The sequence below is a fragment of the Phascolarctos cinereus genome, unplaced genomic scaffold, assembly GCF_003287225.1.
Source record: "Phascolarctos cinereus isolate Bilbo 61053 unplaced genomic scaffold, phaCin_HiC Scaffold_726;HRSCAF=1367, whole genome shotgun sequence".
Taxonomy (NCBI): domain Eukaryota; kingdom Metazoa; phylum Chordata; class Mammalia; order Diprotodontia; family Phascolarctidae; genus Phascolarctos; species Phascolarctos cinereus.
The window spans coordinates 411,754,293-411,773,682 of record NW_027556098.1 but is presented as its reverse complement, the minus strand read 5'-3'; the positions used below and the strand labels follow the sequence as shown (position 1 = coordinate 411,773,682).

The 19,390-nt window shown below is 52.6% G+C and overlaps 1 protein-coding gene, 1 long non-coding RNA gene and 1 pseudogene across 3 annotated transcripts; 1 reads left to right on the top strand and 2 right to left on the bottom strand.

The window, feature by feature from the left end:
* The first annotated feature begins 433 nt into the window (after positions 1 to 433).
* MEIOSIN (meiosis initiator) lies at positions 434 to 19,223 on the top strand. 2 transcript variants are annotated; one of them, XM_078145861.1, is made up of 13 exons: positions 434 to 732; positions 1,754 to 1,842; positions 4,167 to 4,257; positions 5,540 to 5,639; positions 11,889 to 12,140; positions 12,346 to 12,499; positions 15,112 to 15,212; positions 15,810 to 15,962; positions 16,053 to 16,129; positions 16,497 to 16,670; positions 17,358 to 17,611; positions 18,388 to 18,477; positions 18,765 to 19,223. In XM_078145861.1, exons 2-13 carry the CDS (start codon positions 1,754 to 1,756, stop codon positions 18,955 to 18,957), a joined length of 1,728 nt encoding a protein of 575 aa, XP_078001987.1. In that variant the 5' UTR covers positions 434 to 732; the 3' UTR covers positions 18,958 to 19,223. The 2 variants fall into 2 exon arrangements, with proteins under 2 accessions (XP_078001987.1, XP_078001988.1); XM_078145862.1 differs by lacking the exons at positions 434 to 732; positions 1,754 to 1,842; positions 4,167 to 4,257 and adding an exon at positions 4,378 to 5,377.
* LOC144454259 (large ribosomal subunit protein uL30 pseudogene) lies at positions 8,868 to 12,049 on the bottom strand (annotated as a pseudogene).
* Positions 14,389 to 16,501, bottom strand: LOC144454260 (uncharacterized). Its single transcript, XR_013482598.1, has 3 exons — positions 15,901 to 16,501; positions 15,026 to 15,756; positions 14,389 to 14,478 (listed from the first exon to the last, which is right to left on the bottom strand). It is a non-coding gene; the product is annotated as an uncharacterized LOC144454260 (long non-coding RNA).
* Positions 19,224 to 19,390: the final 167 nt, after the last annotated feature.

Sequence of the window (19,390 nt, the reverse complement as noted above, 5' to 3'; positions counted from 1 at the left end):
AACAGGTCCTCCTTTTCGAAGCCCCCCCCCCTCCAGGGACGTTAACGTTGACAGTTGACAGTTGACGGTTGACAGTTGACAATTGGAGGGAGGGCAAATACCTTGGACTGGGAGGAGTCTTGGGGAATTGGCGGGCGGGGAGGCGGCGGAGCCTGTGGTGGGAAGGGGGAAGGGAGGAAAGGAGCCTGCTAACTAAAGTGGCGCGGCCCCCCCAAAAGGCGGGAAAGCGCCTCGTGACTGGCGGGCGGGGCCTAGATGACTGGAGGCGGAGCGTCACGAGTCAGCTCAGCTCAAAGAGAGAGCCAAGAGGCTGGAGGGGGGCGAGAGGGGCGGAGCCAACCAGGCTTCCGTCCAATCCAGGGCAGAGAGTGCGAAGCGCGGGAAGTTCGGGAAGCTCGAGGCCTGCTGCAGGGGAACGGGGCGGGGCCAAAGCAGCGAGGCGGATCGCGATTGGCCTGCCGGTTGGGCGTGCGCGGGCTGCAGCTGGGCTTCAAGGCAGCTGCGGCTACTGCAGCAGAGAAGAGGACGAAGGCGGCTGCAGCGGCACGCGCTAAGTCCAGGCCCGGGGTTCGCAGGCCGGAGGGCCGGGCGCGCGTGCGCGTGGCCGACTTTCCCCTGACCTCCCTTCCCCCTCCCCGGCCCACCCGGGGTCTCGCGCCCGCTCCCGGGCAGCGGTCCGGGGGCAGGACGCAGCTGGAGGGAGGCCGGGGCTGGAGGAGGCGCGGCAGGAGGGTACTGGGGCGGGGGAGGGGGGGTACCGACTGGGCACACCGCCTGCCCTCTCTCCTCAGGGTGGGGCCGCCCACCTCGCCCCGGTGGTCCCTCCCCATGCCCCGCCCCCAGATCTTCTGGCCCCACCCAGGGGCCCTGTCCCCCTCCCCCAGCTCCCTTGGCACCTCCCCCAATCTGCGCCCCACCCAGGGGCCCCTCCCCCATGCCCTTCCCCCATGCCCTTCCCCCAGCTTTCTACTCCCTCTCTTGACCCCTGCCCACCCCACCCACCTGCTTCCCAATTCCCAGGGTCCCTTCCTTTCTATCTCTCCCTAACTAGGGATGCTCAGAACCTTCCCCCATGCCCTGCCTCCCTCCCTTCTTGATCTCCTTTTCCTGCCTCCAAGGGCCTTGCCCCCCTCCCCCCGCCAAAAAACCTTGCCCTGTCTTCTAGGGTCTCCTCCACCACTGGGGAAGCCTGCATTCTTCCCCTGGGGCCCCACCCGCAATGTCTCCCTTCCCATGCCTTGGCCCTCTACCTCCCAGAGTCCCTCCCCCAGATCCTTCCTCTCACTTCCCTAAGGCTTCTCCCCCACACTTGTCCTCTCCCTTCCTGCATTCTCCCCCCTGAAGATGCCCAGGTCCCCCCCTCCATGCCCTGCCCTCCCCCTCAGTTCCTTCCCTCCAATACAATCCAGGGGCCCTTCCACCCAATTCTTCCTGGGCCTTGCCTCCTTCTTCTCCCATCCCTCACTCCCCAGCTGGCCTGTATCTCTAAGGCCAATGACCCAGCACTCCCCTACCTGCCTTAGGGAGCCTTTGCCAGATTTCCCCCTTCCTCCCAGATCCTGATCTCCCCTCCTTTATATTTCCTCCACTCCTTCCAGGGCCCCAGGAGAAGAGATGACCGTCTTCTCCCCATGGATTCTGCCTCCTTTCTTAGAAGGCCAACCTGGGGCCTCCGGAGAGAAGTGCCAGTCCCAAGGGTGTCAGAGGCCAATGGCCCACTCATTACCTCCCCTTCTTTCATCTCCCTTTCCAGATGTGGGGCCCCAGTGGACACCTGTATCCCCCTGAACGGCCCCAAGGAGGCCCTGGCTGCGGAATGGGCCCACTCTGCCCCAGTGAGAGGTAACAGGGGAGGACCAGGAGGGGGAAGGGGTCTCCTCTTTGTACCAGAACAGAAGACAGAGCTGGAGATGCTTAACAAAGGGAAGAGAGGTGGAGAGAACATTGGATTTGAGTCCAAAGGTCTGGGTTCCAATTCCGAATATGCTACCTGTGTGATCTGGGACAAGTTGATTCGTCTTTGGGTCTTAGCTTCCTCATCTGAAAAATAAAGGGGTGGATTAGGTGGCCTTTGAGGTTTTTGCTGTTCCTGGACTTTCTGATAATGTGATTTTTCAAATACTTGCCCTGTGCAAGACAATTTAGTTGTTAAACTTGGCCTAGAGAGGGCTGGGAGGGGATATTGCAGAGAGGTTGCCTGAGTGGAGCTTGAAAAGAAAAGAGACCTAGAAGCAGAACGGGTCACCTTTTGAGGGTTGGGGATTCCCCATTACTGAAAAGCTTTAGCACAGACTGGAAGAGCCTTGTGGGAAATCGGGCAGTTTGACAGGGTGGAAAGCTAGCTGAAGCTCATGAAGGATTGCTTTGGTGCCCTGCCTGTGATGCTAGCTTTGGGACTTTGGGCAAATCAGCAGCAACAGCAGCTAGCACCTACTTTATGCCTGATACCTGCTGAGCCAGGGGTACAAAGAAGGGCAAAAATAGTTCCTGCCCTCAGGGAGCTTGCCTTTTAAGGAGCAAAGCAACAAATAATTTGGTGCACACTAGATAGATATACTTATCTAGCTATACACACACATACAGATTAGATTGAAGGCAATCTGGTGGGAGGAGAGGGGAGAGAAATGAATAGCAACCAGGAGGAGACCATGAAAACCCTCCTTGGATAAGTGGTATTTGACCTGAGGATACCCCTCGTTCAGTATGAAAGGAAATGAATTTTAGCCTTTACCATCCTCTCCTCTGGGATTATGTGAGCCCCATGTTGGGAACTTTCGATTTAAAGGAATCCCTCTAGCAAATTGGGAGGATGGACCCCTTTTAGGAGGATTTACAGGAGAACATGGATGAAGGTTGCACAGAATGAGAGGCTGTGATCTTTTCCATCTGTAATTTTATATGGAGCACCCACATTCATGACAATCAAAGATTCATCATACTATCAAAGTAGTACTGACTTTACCAGGGTGTGAGGGTCATTTGAGCTAGTGTATGTAATGATTTGGCCAGTCTTAAATCCTTACTCTGGCATCATCATCATCATCATTATGATGCTCTGGGGAATCCTGCTTGGTGCTAAGCTGGACAAGGAGGCCTCAGAGGGATCTTTCAGCTCTGAAATTCTCGCTTCTGCTCCTGGTCCAGTTCCAGACAAGGCCCTCAGGGAGCCCCCACTGCTCTGTTTGCAGGAGCTTAAGGCACAGACAGCCTGTCTGCAAGCAGGAGTGGCTTTATCCTAGTGTCTACAGCTTCCATTCCCTTTGGGCCCAAGCTGTGCTTCCCCAAACAGCTCTAAGTCAATGAAACTTGAGTGAAAACCATCAGCAAACTGTGCCCTCCGGATTGGGCCGTTCCCTGGGGCTTTTTTCTGAGGCCTGTCTGTGTCTCCCCAAACCACCTTCTCCTCCTTTGGAAGTTTTACAGCCCCACACAAACACAAAGATGTATTGCTCTTGTTAACATTGGGTGTTGAGGGTAAATATTGTAAAAATTGGAAGTAGGAAGGAATGGGTCTATTTGCCTCCCATGAACCCAGGACACAAAGCCACAAGGGGGTTCTGAGCTGGTCCAAGTCTCACTTTGCAGATGAGGAAACCGAGGCAGTGAGGACAAGCAGCTTGTTCTGGGACAGGAACAGCTGAGCTGGCTGATTCCAGGTCTCCACATCAACCTCAGAGCCTTAGTTTTTATATCTGTAAAACAGGCATCATAATAACAGCTAACATTTAGCACTACATATATTAGCTCCTTTGATCCTCACAGCTATGTTGGGAAGTAGATGCTATTCATATCCTCATTTTACAGATGAGGAAACTGAGGCCGAGAGAGGGAAGTGGCTTTGCCCAAGGTCATATAGCTAGTAAGTGTCTGAGACAGGATTTGAACTCAGGGCCTCCTGTATCCAAGGCCAGTCCTCTTAGCCACCTAGAGGCCTAATAATAGTCCTTGTGCTGTCCATCTCACAGGACCCTGGTCTGCTGTGTAAATATGAGCAGATAGCATCATGCATGGATCACCTGTGTGTGTGTGGGGGGGGTCCTAGTCCTTTGACCTTAGTCTACAAGGAGCAGCTGAGATCTCTTTCCTGAGGATCTATAGGCAGCCTCAGAATCTAGGCCTAGATTTGGGGTACTCACTGACCTCTTCTGCATTCTCTTCCCGAACAGAAAACAGAGGCAAAATCACACCAGCACGCTTCAAGAGTTAGCCACGCTACTGCCTATCCCCCTGCAGGCCAGCAGCAAAAAACTCACCAAGGTACAGGGGGAGGGGAAGGGGGAGTGGCTGTGGGAAAGCAGGGGAGACACAGGACAGGGAGCCAGGGGGCCTTAGGAGACAAACTGGCCAATGGGTGGGCCTGGGATTTTAGAGCCTGAAGGGACTTTAGAGATCATTGAAAGGCAAGGGGGCCTGCCCGAGCTCCCATAGGGGCAAATAGTGATTTGAACTCGGGCCCTTTGGCTCTAAATCCTGTATTCTTTGCATTTCACCACTGTGCTGGTGACCACCTGTCAGCCCCTGAGGGTGGACAGCAGGGTGGCTGGGAGAGAAGTGGGAGCCCCCACCGACATTTCTCGTGTGGGAGGCGAGTTTGCTGCCTGGCTCACTGGCTTTCTCCCCTCTCAGCAGGGAGGGCTGAATGGTCATTCCCAGAGCCCGATGGTATGGGGCCAAGTCAGCTAGAAGTGATCCCTGCCCCACCCTGCTGAGTGTGACAGGGTTCAGGAGCCTGAGACTGGAGATCTGGCTGGGCCAGGCCACCCCTCAGGCTGTCGCTTCCTCTCTGAGCCTCCAAATCAGAGACTCGTGCCAAATGATCTTTGAGGTCCCTTCCGGCACTGATTGTGCTCTGTGACAAGGTTGAAGAGGCCAAAGCAGAGAAAACAGGCGAACCTGACAGCAATATTCTAGTATGGGAATATTGGGTGAGCTGGCCCATGCAAGAGGAAGCCTCACCGTTTTGCTCGTTCACAGTCAGTCATCGTACGCTATTGCTATGACTCTGTACGACGTTCTGCTTCGGCTCACTTCATTTTGCATCGGTTTGTAAAAGTCTTCCCAGGTTTTTCTGAAAGCATCCTGCTCATCATGTCTTGGTGCGTGCTGTTGTGATCCTCATTTTTCATTTGAGGAAACTGAGGCAAACAGGTGAAGTGACTTGCCCAGGGTCACACAGCTGCTAATCAGTGTCTAAGGCTGGATTTGAACTTGTCTTCTTGCCTCCAGGCCTGGGGCTCTAGCCATTGTGCCACCTGGCTGCCTCAGGCCTCTTTCATTTGGACTGCTGTCCAGTGATGCTTCCTCCATCTTGTACCCCGTAGTTTAGACATTAATGGAAATTCCCCTTTAGGCAGAGACCTTCCTGGACATTATGTGGGTAAGTTGAAGCTCAACGATACTGAGCTCCAGGGGCCCTGGATAGTCCAGGCCTCTACTGGATAAACACTGACTGACTTAATGACCCGAGTGAGGCCATTCACGGGGGAAGCTCTTTCTGATTCCCGATCCCACACGCACCCTCTGTTTCTTTTGGGCACAGAAGGAGATTCTCCTGCACGTTCTGCACTATATTGAGCACCTCCAACGAAGCATCGATGTGGCCAAGTCTCTTCTCTTATGCCAGCCCTCAGACAAAGAAGGTAACCCCTACGTAATTGGGGCCTGGGGAGGGGATTTTGAGGTGGGGCGTGGTTGGGGAGCATAAGTCGCACAGTGGACTGTGAAAGGCCTGGCCCAGGGAAGGCCTGGATGTGCAGTAGAGCCCAGGCTCAGCGGGGAGTTGGGAACCTGAGACTGAGCTCCAGTCTGCCCTCTCCTTCCCTTTTGGGTGACCAAGCAAGTTGCATCTTCTCCCTGGCCCATTTCTTCTAAATAAGCAGAGACCCGGTTACGTGAAAATCCAGTGAAAGAACAGGATGCTGAGAGCTGGAGAGCAGGAGAGGGAAGGGGACCCCTTGGCCATCCTCAGGTGTCTGAAGGGCTGGCATTCAGAAGGATCAGACCTGTAGAGTTCGCATGTTTGGCAGAACTAGGAAGTCACCAAGAGGAAAATTGTGGCTCAGTCTGAGCAAACACACTTTTGAACAGTTAATTAGACCTGTCCTAGATTGGAATGGGCTGCTGTAGTCGGTGGTGGATTCACCATTGAAGGTCTTCAGATGGGTGCAGGGGGCGCTTAGAGAGGATTCTCATTCAGGTTGGACTACATGACCTCTGAGCTTCCTTCCAACTCCAGCAGGCCAGGAGCCCAAGACAACTAGCTCTGTGCCTCTGGGCAAGGCCCTTTCACTTTCTGAGCCTTAGTTTTCTTAGCTGTGAAATGGGGATAATTGTCAGCCACATCACACTGTTAGCACACCGTTAAGAGAGTGGTCCACCACATCGCCAGGGCTTTTTCATTTGAACTGCTTTCCGGGGGTGTCTCTCTCATCCTGTGCCACACAGTTGATCGTTTTGGGGGAGGGCAGAATTCCTGTCTGGAAACTTTCAGGAAGATGAGACAAAGTTCCCAGGGAGGAAACTTGGTTCCCACTAGGTGAGTGGGGGAATGGATTTTCAAAGTACAAATGTAGGAAGAATTAAGGAGAGAAGAGACCCAGACCTGACCCATTTACGTGTCCCTCTATAGAGCTTGGTGGACATGGGACTGGATGCAGGAAGCCCCCTACATTCGCAGGCAAAGACAAAAGGAAAGAGGCAGCACTTTAAAGCTCCCCTCATGTTTGAAGAGCCTGGTTCCTGGCCTTGCGAGAAGAAACAAGTTGGGAGGTTAGGATAGGGGAGGGAAGGGAAGCACCCAGATGGCCCCCTCCGCCTTCTTGGAGTAGTAGAAAGCTTGGGCTGACTGGGGTGGTGAGGCCGGGCACACTGAGGAACAGACCTCCTCTTGGCCCAGAGCTGGCCGGGTCCCACCGGCTGGCCCTCAGCCACCTGCCCTTCTTGATCCGGGAGCAAACATCTGTAGGGATCCCACTGCTGCTCAGGAGCAATCCTTGCTGCTTGTTGAAAACCCGGCTGCCCCTGGACTCTGGATTCCCTCCCACTACTCCCTACTGATCACCCTGCTCTCTGGCCAAACTGGACTGCTCAGGGCCTCCAGCTGTGCCCATCCCCAGCAGGCCCGCCCCCGGCCCTGCTTGTCTGATTGCTCCTGATCCTTCCAGTGCCCAGCTCAACTGGCACCACCTTTCTAAACTGGGACAGCAGGAAGAACATGGGGTTTGCAATCAGAGGATGCATCCTGGTTCCGCTGCTCGTGCTCTTCGTGACCTTGGGCAAGTCTCCTCTTCCCCATGGCCTTGTGTTTTTTCCTTGTATAATGTATGGGTTGGGCTAAATGGTCTCCAAGGCCTCTTCACCTGTAAATCCTACCATCTTCTCTGAAGACAGAAGATGGGCCATATTGGAAAGAATATTGACTGGCCTTCGACCTGGGTCTGCCTCTTGGCTGAGAACATTAAGGAGCTGAGTGACATTGTGCCAATCCCTTAGTTTGTTGATCTAAACAATGGGGGTAATAATGGTAGTCCTGTGCCTTAAAGAATGGTTGTAAGGAAAGCGCTTCATAAATCTCATGTACTATGGACATGTGAACTGGTACTATGAGGAAGGAGTCCCTTCCTCCTGACCACGAGAGGAGAGAGAAAGCTGGAAGAGATCACTCAGTCCCTAGGCCCCCATTTGATTTGGAACTTGCTTGTAACTGAGGGGGTTTGGTGGAAGCTGGGGACCACATTGGGACAAGCAAGGGACCCCTAGTGCACCAGTGGGACCTTCTGGGCTGTAGGGGGTGTTTAGAAGATGTGGACAGAAATTGCGTGGAATGGGCCTGGGGGCAGGGGCTGCTATCTGTACCTTGGAGGGTGCCTTCTCTTCAGTGAGGTCTCAGAGCCAGTAAAGCCTGGAAGCATCACTCCAGGAACAGAACGCAGAACTGGGAATCAGGTACCTGGGGTTTAGTCAGTGCCTCCCGTGGGCCAGTCTCTGTGCAAGGCACCAGAGATACAAGGACAAAAAAGGAGCCTACATTCTCTCTCAACTCTTTACGTTCTCCTTCTGTGACCTTGGGCAGGTCCCTCAGCTTCTCTCGGCCTTGGTTTCTCCATCTATTAAATGGGTTCTAGATCATCTGTAAGCTCCCTGCCAGGGAGGAAGGGGATGTGGTAGGGTAGGCAGAGGAGGCTACAGAAGATAAGGAGTCGTCAGTCTTTTTGTTTTCTTTTTTACATTGGTAAACTTTTAAAACGATGACCATTTGTTTCATAGACTGATAAATATTAGCTATGGACTAGTGGAAAGTGCTGACTTGGCCCAACTCATTTTATAGGGGCCTCAGTGAGGAGGGGTGAGCAGAATCTGAGGCCCTGAGAGGAGCGAGACTTGCTCAAAGTCAAAGAACTAGTTATTATGAGAAGCCAGGCCAACGCCCTGGTCTCGATATCTGGCCCAGGGCGCTTCCCCTGAAGCACTTAATCTTGCTTTTTAAAAAAAATAAGTTGTTATTGATATTTCTCATTTCTGACAACATCATAGCATCCCATGTATCTGTCCCCTTTCCCTTCCCTGAAAGCCAGCCCATATGACAAATAATATTTTATTGGAGAGGGAAGAAAAAGTCTGAAAACGTGTTCAAATGTGTGGACTTCCCATCTCCATAAAGATTGAGGGTGGCTTCTTGGCTCTCTTTGTGCCAGCTCTACGTGATCTTTACCATTTTGTTACATTTGCTTTTGATTTTTTAGTGTGTGACATTGTTATGGTCATTGTGTGCATTGTTTTCTTGACTCTGATTACTTCCTTCTACATCAGTTCACATAGAGATTTCCAAGCTCTCTGTACTCATCACACACATCATTTCTTTCTTTTTTTTAATCACATTTTTATTAACAGACCATTAGAAAAATAATCATGGTAGGTTCATTCTCCTTTTTTTTTTTTTAAAGGCAATTGGGGTTAAGTGACTTGCCCAGGGTCACACAGCTAGTAAGTGTCAAATGTTTGATCTGAGGCCAGATTTGAACTCAGGTCCTCCTGACTTCAGGGCTGGTACTCTATCCACTTGGTTCATTCTCCTAATAAGCCTATTGATCTGGTTTTCCTGTTACCAGCATCTCCACCTTCCACAAAATGTTTTTTTTTCATTTTTCTTTTTTTTCCCTTCGTTTTGTCCTGTGGAAAAGATCATTTGAAGGGACACAGAAAGTTGTTGGCAGCTTTGAAGTGCTTGCCAATGGTATAGATCTCATAGATCAAGTCCTCTGCAGATAATTCCATATTTACTAAGAGATTTTGCAATAATGGCATCATCAGGGCAATTCTCTGTTTCTTGATCTTGCCATAACCACATTTGTAAATCAAGTCATTCACAGACTTCATGTTTGGGTAACCCCGCACAATATATGGTTCCACAGTCCTCAGCATGTTAAATGAAGCTTTGTTAAGGTTAACAAAAGTGCCATTGAAGATTTGGCAAAGACAAAGAAACTACAATATTCTTTGGACCTTTGCGCTAACACCATTGATCTCTGATTCTGATCACAAAAGCTAACTTCGGTTCAGCAGATGCATAGCAGGTGCCAGCTTTGCATATCATTCTAGCCAGACAGATTTTGCTTCTGTACATCTGTCCTTATGAGAGGCCTTAGCCTTTTCACAGATAACTTTTCTCCATATTTTACAGAGCTTTTTTATAGCCATCTTCTTCTTCAGGTGATTGGCCTTCAGTATCACAAAAGCCTTTTGTTTTTTCAGAAAGGATTCTGGAACGGACGGTCGCTTCCTCTTTTCTTCTCTGCCCTCCATGATTCCAACTGGAAAAAAGCTACACACATCATTTCTTCTAGCAGTCATATTCCATTGCATTCATGGACCACAATGTGTTTAGTCATTCTTCAGTGGCTAAACTTTGGGCATCAACTTGATTTCCAATTCTCAGCTATCCCAAAAAGTATTGCTATCAATATTTTGGAGTACTTATGTGGGGACTTTCTTCTTCATGATAGCTTCCTTGCTGTAAAAGCCCAATAATGGAGTCTTTGGTTCAAAGCGTGTGGACATTTCTTTGCATGATTCCAAATTGCCTTCCAGAATGGTTGTGCCATATCACAGCTTTATCAACTGTGTATTAGGGCACCTTTCTTCTCACACGCCCTCCAACATTAACTGTTGTCATTTTTGGTCATTTTTGCCAATTTGCAGCGTGTGAGGTGAAACCGCAGAGTTGTTTTGATTTGTACTTCTCTCAGTATGAATGATTTTTTTCATGTGGTTGTGAATACTTTGCATTTCTTCTTCTGTGAACTGTTTATATCCTTTGACCATTTTTCTATTGGAGAATGGCCATTAGTCATTTATATATACATATACATATGTGTGTGTGCATGCCAGGGTGTATGTATGTATGTGTTAATTATTTATATATCTTGGATATTAAACCCTTATCAGAGAGATCTGATACAAAGATTTTTTTCCCCTTTGACCACTTCCCTTCTTATGCTAGAGGCATCAATGCCGACTTTGCAGAGGCTTCTCAGTTTTATCTGTTTTATCATCTTTTGGTTGTCTCTGTCTTCTGTTTGGTTAAGAATACATCTCCTAGGGGGCAGCTAGGTGGCACAGTGGATAGAGCACTGGCCCTGGAGTCAGGAGGACCTGAGTTCAAATCCGGCCTCAGACACATAACACTCACTAGCTGTGTGACCCTGGGCAAGTCATTTAACCCCACTGCCTAGCCAAAAAAAAAAAAAGGAATACATCTCCTACCTATAGCTGGGAGAGGTACGTGAACTGTCTCTCTTCTAATTTTTTGATGGGATGGTCTTTAATATTAAGGTCATGTATCCCTTAAGAATGCATTGTGGGGTGGGGTGTAAGAAGCCAGTCTAAACCTAGTTTTTGCCAGACTGCTTTCTCGTTTTCCCAGCAGTTTTTATCCCTTGGTAACCTCTGTTTTCCACTTTATCAAACACTGGGTTATTGAGTTCTGTTGTATCTGAATCCCTTAGTCTCATCCCTTCCACTGATCTATCATTTAGCCAGTATCAGATGGTTTTCATGACTGCTGCTTTAGAATAGAAGCACTTAATCTTTCTATCCCACTTCCAATTCATTTTTCACCCCAATGCCCAAATTGTTTTCCTGGTGCACTGCTCTGATTCCAGCACTTCTTTGTTCAAAAATCTTCAGAAGCCCCCTGCTTAGTGGATGAAGTCTAAACTCCTGACCCTGACATTCAAGGCCCACCATCCTCGCCTCACACCATTCCCGGTTCTGGCCAGACTGGTCTGCTTTTCTCCCTGCTTCCTTGTCCTGTCTCCTAGCTGTGTCTCTGTTTATGCCGTTCCTCACTCAGAGGACATCCCCCCTTCCTACCTTTGCCTGTCTGAAGGCTCATCTCAGACCAACATCTTCCTTTGAGCCTTTCCTGGCCCAGCTAGATGAAAGAGGGCTCCTTTCCTTCACCACCCCTAACTTTCTCTTGGCCTTGTCACATTCCACCTGTGTCCTGCAACCCCATTAGACTGTATGTAGTATGAAGGCAGACTTTCTCTCTCTGCACAGTGCCTCCTACCATAACCAGAACTTGGTAACAACAACAGCAACGTTTACAGAGCGCTTGAAGGCTTGAAAAGCTCTTTACAAATATCAACTCATTTGATACAACAATCCTGGGAGGTAGGTGTTATTGTTATACCCATTTTACAGAAGAGGAAACTAAGGCAACTCTAGCCCGTAAGTAACTTGCCTGGGGCCACATAGCTGGTGAGCTTCTTATCAGTCTCTCCACTGCATCACTTAGCTCTTCTCAGAGGATATGTATTGCTTGAACCCAGAAGGGAGTGTTTTTGGTTTTGTATTCCTCTCCAACCGCAGTCACTTTGGTTTCTCAGAACGAAGGGCAGTGGCCGCAGATCCTCATCCATGCCTGGCCCCGGGCAGAGGCCCCTCCCAGCCAGGGAGGCAGCCTGCCGACCAATCGACACCAAGCAGAAGCGGAGGAGACGCTGCGGGGGGAGCCGCTCTCCCCAGAAGACTCCCCACCCCCTGCGGACACCTGGAGTCCTGGTCGCCCCCGGCCCATGGAGGAGCTGGGCTCACACTTCTGGAGATGGCTGAAGGCGGGGTTCAGTTCTGCTTAGCAAGTTGGTTCCTCAGCCTCACCCTCCGCTCTGTTTCCCCTCACTCCACTCTGAACCTTCAGCCCTTGGTGCTAAGCATATAGGGGGAGGGAGGATGAGGGCCCATCCTCAGGGGAGGCATGAGATTCAGAGATGCTTGCTGGGAAGGGAGGGCTGACATCACAAGGCTGGTGGGGTCTTCTTTCCTTTCCTGGCCCTGTCTGCAAAGGGAGCCAAGCAGAGCTGTCCCCTGCCTCCCCTGCTCCATCCTGTTGTGGAGAAGCCAGTGCCCAGGAAGAGCGCCCCTACCCCACCTGCCAGGCCCAGATGACAGCAGGTGGTGGGTGGCTGACACCTCCCCCCTGGAGTGAGCCTCTGCCCAGGTAAGGCCCTCCCTGCGCTCACCTCCACCAAGAGCCCTGGCCTCGAAGGCCTCCCAACTAGAGGCCCATCACTGGACCCTCGGAGCCCAACTATGAGTCATGTTGTGTGGGCGTTCCTAACTTCCTGGCTCAGGGGCTCATGGAATAGCAGAGGCAGAAGTCGCCTGGCTGAGGATGATAAAGGCAGTAGGCCTTCCTCTGGGGACATGGCTGGCATCCTCTACCTCCTTTTGCAGAGAAGTAAACTGATGCCCAGGGCAGGGAAGAGGCCTGTCCAGGGTCACAGAGCCACCTGAAGGTTTAGGGATGTGAATTGTTACTGTTTTTTCCTACTCTTCCTGTACTAATCTTTACCTGGGGTTATTTGCTGGAGAGAGGAAAGCCAAGGAACTCCTGCTAATGACTCAGGTTGCTCAGGCTACGGAGCAGTCAGGAACTCTGAGGAGGGTGGAAGGAGGCCTTGACTTTTCCCTCCAAGCCCTTCATTCCCGTGGGCTCAATGGGAAGGGAGCTTGGAGACTCAGAAGAGCCCCAGTGCATTTAAGGGCTGGTGTTAGAGGGGAGGCCCCTGACAGATGGCACAGGAGGACCTCCACTGATGGGCAGTTCCCTGCTGAGGGCCTTGAAGATAGACCCATTCCTACTGCTTGTATGGCAGGTGGCCAGGCCGTCATCTGGGTGACCATCCTAGTCACCCTCATCCGGATGCTCCAGCTTGTCAGGGCCTGCTCAGACCTAAAGAACAAAAGTGGCGTGCTCAGGACAGAAGACAGAGCACTGATTAAGCACCTGCTGTGGGCTATGCTAAGCACTTTGATCCCCACAGCAACTCTGGGAGAGAGGTGTTATTATCATCCTTGTTTTATGGCTGGGAGAACTGAGACACACAGAGAGGGGAAGTGACTTGCCCAACGTTACATAGCTGTGAAGTGTCAGAGGCCGGATTTGAACTTTGGTCTTCCTGATTCCAAGCCCCGTCCTCTGTGCCAAGCATTGCCAGCTACCTCAGCTAGAGAAGGAAGATTATTCAATCAGTCATGGCTCCTGACTTCAGTGAGCTTACAGTCTATTAGGAGAAATAAGGCAATGACCATAGGAAAGGACAGACTCTGATCGGTGCAGGAGAGCAGCTGGCCTCAGTGTCTTCGTCTGAGGGCATCAGGGAAGGCTTCCAAAGGAGGCAGCATTTGGCAGGTGGCTCGGACGACCCGAAGGAGGGGATGTTGCTGGGATCTGAATAACTGAAGCCAAGGATCCCTCACCGGAGGGCTGAAATGCATGTTTATGGGACATTTGGCTCCAAATATCAGCCGATAGGACTGGGGGAGGGGGGGCCGGGCAAGCAAATATCCTTATGCAGAGAACTGGGGGTCTTGTGGGGTACAGTGTGGTCGCCAATGAAATCAGTGCCATCGTTTTTTCATTTTCCACTGGACTTGTGATTTTATTTCTGTGCGTAGGGAGCTTGCGCAGCCAAGGTAAGTCAGCTCCAGCTCAGAATTATAGTCCGTGAGGACTGAGGGAGAGTATGGCATGCTGGATAGAGGGCTGCTCTCAGAAGCAGAAGACCTGGGTTTAAGTCTCATCTCTGACCCACACTGGCTCCATGACCCTGGGCAAGTCACTTCGCTTCCAGATGTCCCCACATAGGTCTGTAAAATACAGTCTTAGGTCCTACTAATAAGAGCAAAACATCGAGGCTGAGGAGAGGCATGGCCCTGCAGCCCTCCGCCTTGGCAGATCACTTCTGGCTACCACATGTTAGGAAGGCCAGTGAGAAGAATAAAATAACAAATAAGGACAAAGTTCCAAGGAAGGCGGCCAGGATGGCCAGGGGCCCTCCAAACTATGCCATTGAAAGGTCTCCTGAAGGCTCACGTGATGCTTGTCCTTGGAGAGACAGGAGAATTGTCACCTCGGATTTGAAGGGCAGTCATGGAAGGATTAAACTTGTTCTGCTGGGCCTCAGAGGCCAGAATCTGGACCAGGGAAGAGGAGGAACAGGAAGAGGGAGGGTGATTGTGGCAGCCCCCTCTGGGGAGCAGGAGACTTCCTGGGCTTCTTGGGGTTCCCGTCAGGCCTGCCCTCTGACTCCACCTCCAGTTCACCCTCCACATGCATGGTCGTTTGCATGTTGTCTCCTCCTTAAAGCACGAGCTCCCTGAGGGCAAGGGAAGGTTTTTGCCTTTCTTTGTATCCCCAGCCCTTAGCACAGTCCTGGCACACAGTAGGCACCTATTAAATGCTTGACTGGCATTCTGTGGTTGTGAACCAATGGGCTTAGCTGGCCTGGAGATGAGTGAGAGGCAGACAAAGAGGTGGGGTGGAGCCAGACCACCTAGGGCTCTGGATGAGAGGCAGAGGCTGCGGCCACATTCCCCTCCTGGAGCAAGGTCCCTGGAAGGCTGTGGGCCTAGAACTATGATGGCATGTTCCTAGATAGGCCAGAACTGGCTGGGGCTGGGGGCTGTTACTTGGGGTCCTTTCCAGTTCTGTGCAAACTCAGGGAAATTACTTTCTTTGTACCTTCGTCTCCTCTGTGAGGTGAAGGACTGGATTAAAAGGTTCTCTCAAATCTCTGATTCTTCTTCTTGCATCCTTCTGTCTCGCAGGCAGAAGCTGGTGTTCTATGACTCCTGTGAGGAGGAGGAGGAGGCGGCAGTGGACACAGGGCCTTGGCTCTCAGCCTGGTCCCCCGACAGCAGCCCCCACTGTGAGTGAGGCAGGCGGATACAGCCTCTTTGGCTTCCCTTCTGTCTGAGCCTGGGCCCTAGAGCTTGGGAGAAGCTGTGGTTTGGGCTGAGACCATACAGTCCAGCCAAGCCAAGACGGTGAGGACCTGGGCTGATCGTGCTTTGGACCTCAATCCAGCCCCTGGTGGGACAAAATCTGAAATGGCCCAGACCGAATTTAAGCTGGGGATCTGGAGGATCCTGACAGATGATGGGGCATCCTTGCTGGAAGGGGCCTTAGCACATATGTGGGAGATCTAGGATGGTGGAACCTTAGGAAACCACTTCGTCCAACGCCATCGCCATACAAACAGGGAGACTGAGGCCTGGAGAGGGGGGTCAGCTGCTGAGCCCTGACCAGCTGAATCCCAGTCTTGTTCATGGCTGCATGCACTGGCCTAAGCCTTTCTTGGAGCTCAGAGGCAGCCACTTCCCAAAGTCCTCACTGCAGAGCGCTCCTGGGTAGGAGAGAGAGTCTCTTCTGGGTACCTGTCATCCTTATCTGGGCTCGGTCCAACTTGGAGTCTGTTGATAGAAGAGTAACTCGTGTAGCTCAGGCTCACCTGTCTGCTTTCCAGGGAGCCCCGTGGTGAATACTCCTAGGCCTAGCAGCTGGCCTGGAGTTGGCCAGCCAAGTGAGGTGCTTGGCCTGAGCCCCTCGCTCTTTACCTCTCCGGGGCGACTGTTGTCTGGGAAGCTTCTTCAGGAAGGCACAGAGAGCTTCACCCAAGGTGACATCACAGCACTGACATGCCACGGGGTGGGGGCTGGGAGACCTTTGGAGGGGGCCCTCCTCACCCCTCTGCCTCCTTTACACACAGCTCTCTTTGAAGATGTCTGCCTGAGTCCTCAGTCCTCTTCCTCCTCTGCCAGCCTGGTTGGGGCTCCACAGAAGAAGGTGGCTGGCTTTGAGGCCTCTCCCTGCTCCATCCCCATTCCTATGCCTCTGTCCTTTCACTTCCTAACAACCCCCTTCTCTAGTAAAAAAAGAAGCCCCAGCCCCACTTTTATGCCTCAGGGAGAGGCTGGAGCCCCGAGGTGTTGGAAGGGAGGATGGAGACAGGCAGTCTGTGTCGGGGAGTCATTGGGTTGAGTTGGCAGCTTCTCTGTTGGGGGAGGATGCCTGGAGGCCAAGGGGCCTTGGAAGGAGTGAGCCGCAGGAGAGGTCCCAGAGCAGGGCGAGGGGGCTGCTGCAGAGGCAGGAGGCCCATAACTTAAAGCAGGCCTGGCCCAAGTTCTCATGCCATTCCTGGTCTCCTGCCCAGCCCCAGGACCCAGCCCCATCAGCCCCTGGAGGCCCTCTCCACTCCCTCAACTTCTTCCAGTCAGCATTCTCCCTAGACCACTGTTACCTCTCGCTGAGTGAGACCAGCAAGATTGACTCCAGCCCCAGCTCAGGGGCGACAGAACTGGTGTCCCTGTGGAACAGACGGCAGGAGGTGAGATCATGTCTTCTGCCTTGGTCAGAGGCCAGCTGGCCCCAAAGCAGTGGCACTTTCGAGGGGGTTGGCCACCTGGAGCTGACCAGAGGTGGGTGGCAAGAGGCCTGAAAAATCAGCCTGGAAAAGGGAAGACCTAGCAGAGGGAAGGCGCTGTCCTGAAATCTGTGCATGAGAGGGATGAATTATAGTAACACCTCACCTTCGTCTAGCACCTGCTCTGTGCCAGGCACGGGCTAAGCACTTCACCCAGGGAGGGAAAGAGAGAGGTGCTGTTATTATCCCCATTTTACAGATGAGGAAACTGGGCTGCTTGGCCTCAGAGGGCGGCTCTCTGGGAAAGTCGAGGACAAGTTGATTTTGTCTCAGGGAGAACTTGATTATAGTCACAGAACGGGAAGAACTCTGCAGAGCATCTCTTCCAGTAACCTAGTTTTTCAGAGGAGGAAACTGAGGCTCAGAGAGGGGCTGGGCCTTAGCTTGGGCCTCATGGCTAGTAAGCAGCCGAGCTAGTGCTTGAACCCAGCCCAGTGACCTTTCTGCGTGTTGGCAGGGTCCAAGCAGAGATTTCTGCACTGGGCTGGAGGCTGGCTGAGATGACCTTGGAGTCATCTGCCTCCTGGGACTGGGATGCTCTAAAAAGTGGGTAGGCCAGGGTCAAGACTAAGCCCTCTCCTCCTGCCCCAGGCCTCCCAGTCCACCCCAGATGGCTTCCTGTCCTCCAGCGACGAGGATGGCGACCGTACCTGGACCCCCACCAAGCATGCCTCTCCTCTGCCTGCCTCTGGGAAGAAGCGGAGGAGGGGCCGGGCAGGGCCCAGTGGCAGCAGCCTTGGCAAATACAAGGAGAGCAAGAAGACACACCGTCCTTTCCAGCTGAAGAAGAAATGTGTCAACGGCTTCATCATGTTCTGTCGCCTCAACCGCAAACATTACATTCGGTGGGTTTGCGACCCAGCCTGATCTCTGGCTTTCCTGGGTCTTCACGGGGCCCCTTCCCTGAGCCCTCCATCACAGCCTACACTGGGCCAACCCTGCCCCTCCCGCCTGTCTGAGCTCGGTGCCTACCAAGGGAGGCAGGCCTTCCTGGGCTGTGTCATCTCAAATTCTTAAACTAACCTGGTCAGGAGGTGACTTAATGGTGGACAATAGCTCCCAGCTTTCCTTCTCTGAGGGAATATCTGTGTATCAGTAGTAGCCTTCAGTGCCCTAACTCTGTGGAAGGATTAAAGGTGAGACTTCGGGCCTGGGGCTGAGGGAAGCTTTCTGGGCCACTTGGGAAGGAGAGGTGGGGGTTAGGGTGTTAAGTCCCCCCCAAGCCCTATATCGAGTTCATCCCTGATCAGAAAACCTCTTTGCTTCCTTCTCTGGATTGCTGGTGGTAGAGGGGATACTGGAGAAGATCCTGACCACTTACGGACTCAGAACAAGGAAGACCCTTTAGATCTTTTAAACCAGGAACGTCAGGGGAGGGAGAGGACTTAGAACAGCGAATGTCGGGGCCGAGAGGGCCCCTAGAACAGAGAACGTCAGAACTGGGGACAGTGACTTAGAACAGGGAATAAGAGTGTGAAAATGCCCCCTCCCCAAAGGAGAAGGGGTCTTACCCAAGTCCACCAGAGCAGAACTAGCCCCCTGGTCCTGAGGCTCCCCGGGCCAGGCTCTTCCTCCCCTCCTCCCCCCGGGTTTCCTCACCCCATCCTCCTCTTCCTCTCAGAGCCTGCCCGGGCACGGCATCCACTGTGGCTACCAAGGCACTGGCACACCTGTGGCGGGTCATGACCAAGCAAGAGAGGAGGCCGTACTGGTAAGAGGGTGAGGGAGGCTGCTCCGGGGGGACCGTTGGTCACCAAACTAAAGGACTCAATACTGGCCCTTCCCACCGAGTCCTGAAGGAGTGACTCACCCAAGTGATAGCCAGAAGTTAGCTACGGGAGAAGTCCCCTAAGAGATCAGCCAGGCCTTGCAATGGGGGATGAAGCATCCAGGGGCCCCATGCCCAGCCTTGGCCAAACCGCCCTGATGCCTCTCACACCCGAGGCTTGGGGTGGGGGGCAGCAGGTGCGAGCGCCCCTCGGTGATGCCCTCCCCCAGCATCAAGGCCCGCAAGTTCAGCCGCCAGCACAACCGCGTCGTCAGGCAGGACTGTTCCAGCGAGGACGATGACCGCTTGTCCCCCAAGCCCTTCCACCTGCTTCTGGCTGAGAAGGCCCTGTGCTTCCCAGGCCTGGTGTGCACAAGCTCCCCTCTGGGGGACCCTCTCCCTGACAGCCCAGCATCTCTGTGAAGCAGGGGCTGCCCCTTCTTTGACCTCAGGGTGGCCAGTGGGGGAGGGGCCTGGCCCCCATCACCCCCTCTGCTGGGGATTTGTTGGCCTCTGAGCATGTACGTGCAGGGGCTAAGAGGCTAGTCTGCACCCCTATTTATCCTGTAGGAAGGGGGGTACCTGGGGAGACCCCAGGCCAGAGGGCGACAAACTCACGCTCCCGCTTTCCTCAGCTTTGGGTTAGGATCAAATATTTGAAACCCAATTGTCCTCTCACTCCACCCCACCCCCCCAACTGTTATATTTATAGATTATTTATTGTTCTAAAAATAAAATCATACTTGTTCTTGAACTTTCCCTGCAGAATGCTGGGTTGTAATACTGTCCTGGCACGGAAACAGAAGCTGCCCCTGATCCTGGGACACGCACAGGGGTGATGAGGGGCGGGGCAAAC

Excerpts from the sequence above, each read along its gene's own strand:
- MEIOSIN (XM_078145861.1), top strand. The coding sequence starts at position 1,754 with ATGTGGGGCCCCAGTGGACACCTGTATCCCCCTGAACGGCCCCAAGGA. Across the intron at positions 4,258-5,539 it reads GCAGCAAAAAACTCACCAAG|AAGGAGATTCTCCTGCACGT; the intron begins GTACAGGGGGAG and ends TTTTGGGCACAG. Across the intron at positions 15,213-15,809 it reads CCCCGACAGCAGCCCCCACT|GGAGCCCCGTGGTGAATACT; the intron begins GTGAGTGAGGCA and ends TCTGCTTTCCAG.